General features: G+C 46.8%; 1 protein-coding gene and 1 pseudogene across 1 annotated transcript in view; both read left to right on the forward strand.

The window, feature by feature from the left end:
- LOC109475382 overlaps positions 1-6,375 on the forward strand; it is a 12,901-nt pseudogene extending 6,526 nt beyond the window's left edge.
- The window catches only part of LOC109475374 (ZP domain-containing protein-like), a 1,889-nt gene continuing 1,086 nt past the window's right edge, over positions 6,365-7,167 (forward strand). Inside the window, exon 1 of the mRNA XM_019775983.1 lies at positions 6,365-6,409. Coding sequence (XP_019631542.1) covers positions 6,365-6,409 — 45 coding nt within the window. The remainder of the gene's footprint in view (positions 6,410-7,167) is intronic.

A 7,167-nucleotide genomic window follows, 5' to 3' on the forward strand; every position in this document is an offset into this window, starting at 1 on the left:
GGAGGGAGGAACAGGTGAGAACCACTGTAACTTACGTCTTATCTTAAACCTACACAAGAAAGGAGGGGAGAGACAGGTAAGAGTTACGTCTTAACCTACGGGAGACAGGGAGGGAGGAACAGGTGAGAACCACGTCTTAACATACGTTAAGTGAGCAGTTTTTTCTAGGATTCCAGCCCCACCGGTGATACAAATTAGTCTACTTTAAAGAAAGAAAAAAGAAAAAAAGGACCTTGAGATAAAAGGTGGACCTTTGAGCCTTGTTCCGAATCCCCTTCGCTACGTGCATATAACCGTTTCTGTACCCCCCCCCCACCTCTCCCCCAGGGAAGTTTCCCCGGCACCCGGACCCAGAGCGACGTCAGCAACTATTGTGGACCTGTTCCCAGGAACTGATTACGTCATCAGCCTAAAGGCTGCCGGGACACTGATGGAGAGCCTGCCGGTTACCGTGACGCAATCTACAGGTAAGCTGTGACGTCATCTGCAGGTTAGCCGTAACGTCATCTACAGGTTAGCTGTGACGTCATCTACAGGTTAGCTGTGACGTCATCTACATGTAAGCTGTGACGTCATCTAAAGGTTAGCCGTGACGTCATCTACAGGTTAGCCGTGACGTCATCTACAGGTAAGCTGTGATGTCATCTACAGGTTAGCCGTGACGTCATCTTCAGGTAAGCTGTGACGTCATTTACCGGTAAGCTGTGACGTCATCTACAGGTAAGCTGTGACGTCATCTACAAGAAGGTCGTACTACGTGACGTCATCTACAAGAAGGTCGTACTACGGAAAAGAGCCGATCTTTACAACAACGTCTATGATGTTTTAGCAGTTTATTGATGAAACGCATAACGTTATAGTAGTCTGCAGTTTAGGGATAACACACATAACGTTTGTTCTCAGAGTCGGTGATTGTGAACGTTTCTAACGTTGTTTCCAGAGTCGGTGATTGTGAACGTTTCTAACGTTGTTTCCAGAGTCGGTGATTGTGAACGTTTCTAACGTTGTTTTATGATCCAGAGTCTGTGATTGTGAACGTTTCTAACATTGTTTCCAGAGTCGGTGATTGTAAACGTTTCTAACGTTGTTTTTTATGATCCAGAGTCTGTGATTGTGAACGTTTAGAAAATTGTTTCCAGAGTCTGTGATTGTGAACGTGGACTGCGACGCCACCTCCATGGGTGTGCAGATCCCCCTAGCGGGTCTGCCCGGTATTAACTCCAGCCGCGTGCGCCTGACGGACCCACAATGCCGCGGGACGGTGGACAGCGACAACCTGATCGTCAGGACGGACCTAACGGACTGCGGAACAACCTCACAGGTCAGAACGGGTCACAGGTCAGAACAGGCCATAGGTCAAAACAGGTCATAGGTCAGAAAAGGTCACAGACTAGGACAGGTCACAGGACAGGTCACAGGTCAGAACAGAAGAACGGGTTACAGGTTAGAGCAGTTCAGTGGTCAGAGCAGTTCACGGGTCAGAGCAGGTCACAGGTCAGAACAGGGCACAGGTCAGAACAGGGCATTGGTCAGAACAGGGCACAGGTCAGAACAAGTCAGATCAGGTCACATGTCAGAACAGGACAAAATCAGATCACCTCACAGGTCAGAGCAGGTCACAGGTCAGGACAGGTCACAGGTCAGAACAGGTCATAGGTCAGAACAGGTCACAGGTTAGAACAGTTTATAGGTCAGAAAAATTAAACAAAATAAAAGTCTGCAAGCGGTGTTACTTTAAATGGGATAGTCTTTAGACATCACCAGATCCATCCAAACATCTGCTTGGAGGTTTGCTACCAGTAGGTCATGTGATGCTTTGTTCTCCAGACCACAAACGGCTCTGACGTCATCGCGTTCACGAACGAGCTGATTATCGACGCGTCAGAAGGTCAGGAGGTCATGAGCTGGCCAATCAGCTGCAACTTCCTGGTGGCGGACTGGGTCGGCTTCGAGGGGGAAGGACTTCTGTTCGAGATCCCCAAACCAAGGTGGGTCAGGGGTCAGGGGTCAAGGGTGGGTCATGGCAAACCCAGGTGGGTCATGGCAAACCCAGGTGGGTCAGATCATATTGTTTCAAATTTTGTTTTATAATCCAGTACTGATGTGACTTAATGACGAGGCTGATAGTTACGTATCTTTCTCACATGGTGTGTTTCTGACGTCACAGTATCCAGGTGGAGGATGGCGAGCACAAGTTCAACTTCAACATGCACGTCTTCAAGTCCGAGGCGTTCGACAGCCCCTTCCGGACATCCGACTATCCGATCTCTGTAAGCTTCTTCAGTCTTTTACAAACCTGTAAGACCCTTTTGTCGCTAGACTTTTACTGCCCCTTCCGGAAATCTGACTATCCGATCTCTGAACCTTCAGTAGCTAGGCTGTTACACACATTCACACATACAGTGGGCTTCTCAGAGCTACAGGGACAGTTTAAGTCCTACTCAGCTCAATCTGGAAAATTCCGTTTCGCGCCTTAGGTTTTCCCCTCCGAGCCGCTGTACTTCGGGTTGTTTGTGGACACGTCACTGCCGGGTTACGTCATGTTCGCTGAAACCTGCTTCGCGACGCCGTCCCCGGACCCCCAGGCCACGCCGCGGTACAGCATCATAGAAAACGGGTACGTTCTTTAATTTTGAGTGCTAATGTACAACAGCATCATAGAAAACGGGTAGGTCTTTCTGCTACAGCATCATAGAAAACGGGTACGTCTCTGGTATGGACTCGCTGTAGTATTAAAGTACCAGGTAGGGAACGTGTGTACTGCGGACGCACACCGTCCCCGGACCCCCAGGCCACGCCGCGGTACAGCATCATAGAAAACGGGTACGTTTTTCTGCTACAGCATCATAGAAAACGGGTACGTCTCTTTGCTGGACAAGAAAGCGTTTGGCTTATTTCAGAAGGCCTCTCTACAGCATACGGTGGCCCGTAGGGACAAATATGTCACTTGCGCAAACAGTTACAGCTGTAACGATGACGACAGGCTGAGTATAAATGTTTTGTTGTTACCTCCATGAAATGGAAGGTATTGTTTTTGGCGCGTCTGTGTGTGTGTGTGTGTGTGTGTGTGTGTGTGTGTGTGTGTTTGTGTTTCCGCTTTTTTGTACCTTCATAAGTTCATAACGCCTTCATGGATTGTGGTGATATTTGGTATGCTGGTAGGTGTTAGGGGGGCGAAGGTCAAGGTCAAATATGGGCCTCCTGGTGGATGGCCTTGGTAGTGCAGTAGCACTTCCGGTTTAATGAGGAATCTCCTTTGCAGCCAACAGATGTGTCATTGTGTGGCTATCGAGTCAGTGCGCTTGGGACCCGGTTTGATTAATAGGTTTCCCTCAGGGGAATAGGTGACCTATTTCAGGGTTAGGGTTTGTATTAGCTGCAGGCCTGATTAGCTGTGTGTTTGAAACACTTAGTGTACTGTATACAAAAACTCATATATTTCATGGAGGCGTGTCTGTCTGTCTGTGTGTGTGTGTGTGTCTGTATGTGTGTGTGTCGGTGTGTTTGTGTTTCCGCACATTTGTAGTCAGCATAACCCCATAACGCCTTTATGGATTGCGATGATATTTGGTACGCTGGTAAGTCTTAGGAAGACAAAGGTCAAGGTCAAATATGGGCCTCCTGGTGGATGACCTTGGTACTGCAGCAGAACTTCCGGTTTTTGTATCTTTTGTCCTAAACATGCTATGGTCTTGACTTTTTGGTGACAGATAGCTATTCCTGTCAGGAATAAGTGGCGTGAGTTTGGTCCCCCTAGCAGCTTGTTTTGGAACTGCGGGAGATTTTCGGGCGAAACCTTTAAAAGCCAATAAGTCCAGATAGGAACAAGGTATTATCATCATTTTTGGTAGGTAGGTAGCTGAGAGAGAGATGTACATAATTAACTACAAATTATACAAATGATGACTTAATTTGCATAATTAATGAGGAAATTCTATAATTACAGTGTTTTACATTATAGTACTTTCATACATGTAATCTATGGCAGATGGAACATCAACAGATACCAATTATGCAAATGATGACCTAATTTGCATAATTAATGCGAACATTCTATGACTCCTTAGTGGTAAATGATGGGAATTTCATACTTGGTACATGTGTAAGTTAATCAAAAGTTAACATCACGATGCATTTATTATGTTAATGTGGAGGTAATTTACATAATTTAAGAAGAAATTTACATTTACATGTCAAGCCCATATTTCATGGAGGTATGAGATCTCGGAACTCTTGTTGTTGTTGTTGTTGACGTTGTTGACGTTGTTGTTTGTCCCGTTGCAGCTGTAACACTGACGAGTCGCTGTGGATCTTGTTGCTCCGTTGTTGTTGATGATGTTGTTGTTGCTGACGTTGTTGACGCTGTTGTTGTTTGTCCCGTTGCAGCTGTAACGTTGACGAGTCGCTGACTGTGTACGACACCAGCCCGCTGGAGTTCCAGTTCAGCATCGCGTCCACGCAGTTCCAGGCGGAGGCAATGGTCAGGGCACAGGATTTTCTGTCTGTCTGTGTGCCTGTCTGTCTGTCTGTGTGTGTGTGTGTGGGTCCGTGTGCTTGTGAGCTTGTCGGGTCTGTGTGTGTGTAGACGTGTGCGCTTGTGTATGTGTGTGTGTGTGTGTGTGTGTGTGTGTGTGTGTGTGTGTGTGTGTGTGTGTGTGCTTCAGTTGTTGTTTACAGGACTGGTAACGTTGTGTTGTTGTTTGTTGACGCTGTTGTTCTTGTTGTCAATGTTGTTGATGTTGTTGACGTTGTTGTGCCCAGGTGTACGTCCACTGCCGGATGATCGTGTTGTTGTTGTTGCAGATTGTTGTTAATTGTTCTTGCTGTTCTTGTTGCTGACATTGTTGACGTTGTTGTTGTTGCTGTTGTTGAATTGTTGACGTTGTTGTGTCCAGGTGTACGTCCACTGCCGGATGATCGTGTTATTGTTGTAGATTGTTGTTAATTGTCCTTGCTGTTGTTGTTGCTGACGTTTTTGTTGTTGTGTTCAGGTGTACGTCCACTGCCGGATGATTGTGTGTATGGAGGACGACTCCCAGTCCCGATGTGCACAGGGCTGCGTCATCCAGAACTCTCCAATCAGGAACAGGAGGAAGCGGTCACGTGACGACAAAAGACAGGCTCTGATGAAACAAGGACCGATTCTGATCGTCCATGAGAAAGGTGAGTGAACATTGCAAAATGGACCATGCATGGTTCTGGATAGTCTGCCGTATCCAAGCACGCAGATTTGCCCCAGGCACGGTTCTGGATAGTCTGCCGTATCCAAGAACGCAGATTTTCCCCAGGCACGGTTCTGGATACGTGTGGGACTATCCAGAAATCTGCCTGACCCTGGTTCTAGATTAAGCACGGTTCTGGATACGACATGTACAATGTCTGATTCTGTGCGTTTGTCTGTCCTGGTTCTGTGCGTTTGTCTGTCCTGATTCTGTGCGTTTGTCTGTCCTGCTTCTGTGCGTTTGTCTGTCCTGATTCTGTGCGCTTGTCTGTGCTGATTCTCTGCGTTTGTCTGTCCTGATTCTGTGCGTTTGTCTGTGCTGATTCTGTGCGCTTGTCTGTGCTGATTCTGTGTGCTTGTCTGTGCTGATTCTCTGCGCTTGTCTGTCCTGATTCTGTGCGTTTGTCTGTCCTGATTCTGTGCGTTTGTCCGTCCCCACAGCTGAAGACTCCATCCTGCTGTGGTCGGTGATTGCCTGTGTGCTCGGTCTGGCATACCCCGCCCTGTGTGCCGCGGCCGTCTGCCTCTGGTGCGCGCGGCGCCGCAGGGCCAAGATGGCCGCCCACAAACACGGAGACCCCGGCGGTAACATCAACTTGGGCTTTGTCCGGAACTAGGAAGATACAGTTCAGACGTAGCTACTGTTACTTCTCCACGCTCTTCTGTGTAGGAATGCTTCCGCGTGACGTCACAGCTGTTCGTTGCACTGGGAAACTGTGTATTGTGCAGCATTGTACCTAAATGTACGTGCCTGTAGCTAAACGTATGGGGCTGTAGCTAAATGCACGTGCCTGTAGCTAAATGTATGTGACTGTAGCTAAATGTACTGGACTATAGCTAAATGTGCGTGGCTGTAGCTAAATGTACGGGACTGTAGCTGAATGTACGGGACTGTAGCTGAATGTACGGGACTGTAGCTAAATGTACGTGGCTGTAGCTAAATGTACGTGACTGTAGCTAAAATGTACGTGACTGTAGCTAAAATGTACAGGACTGTACCTAAATGTACGCGACTGTAGCTAAATGTACATGGCTGTAGCTAAATGTACGTGACTGTAGCTAAATGTACGTGACTGTAGCTAAATGTACGTGACTGTAGCTAAATGTACGGGACTGTAGCTAAATGTACGGGACTGTAGCTAAATGTACGGGACTGTAGCGGATACCCTGACGCCCGGCTTCCGGCTGGTGGGAAGACCAGATTTAACCAGAAGTCTTACTATCTATGGGCGATTCTATGTTAAGTACATGCACTACTGTAATAACCTTTATTTACTGTGGGGTGGTAGGGTGTCGGCGCAGTTGTATTGTACTCAGTGTATTTTGTATATCATTCTGTCACTGTTCTATCATTATGTTACATCATATACTAGTAGTTTGATATGATTTAGTTCAGTCATATTTAATCAGAAATATGAATCTTCTAAACTAATAATTCCAATGTTTGTTCACGTATTATAATATTATATACTAACGTTTGTGCTTTGGCTAGAAATTGGGGATATCATAAGAATGCAGATCATGCAGGGCTCGCATATATATCTTATACATGGGGATATCATATGGCCTGGCCATATACAGGGCTCCTATCTTATACACGGGGATATCATATGGCCTGGCCATATACAGGGCTCCTATCTTATACATGGGGATATCATATGGCCTGGCCATATACAGGGCTCCTATCTTATACACGGGGATATCATATGGCCTGGCCATATACAGGGCTCCTATCTTATACAAGGGGATATCATATGGCCTGGCCATATACAGGCCTCCTATCTTATACACGGGGATATCATATGGCCTGGCCATATACAGGGCTCCTATCTTATACATGGGGATATCATATGGCCTGGCCATATACAGGGCTCCTATCTTATACATGGGGATATCATATGGCCTGGCCATATACAGGGCTCCTATCTTATACATGGGGATATCAT

The sequence above is a fragment of the Branchiostoma belcheri genome, unplaced genomic scaffold (genome assembly GCF_001625305.1).
Source record: "Branchiostoma belcheri isolate BF01 breed outbred unplaced genomic scaffold, Haploidv18h27 scaffold336, whole genome shotgun sequence".
In the NCBI taxonomy this organism is placed as follows: domain Eukaryota; kingdom Metazoa; phylum Chordata; class Leptocardii; order Amphioxiformes; family Branchiostomatidae; genus Branchiostoma; species Branchiostoma belcheri.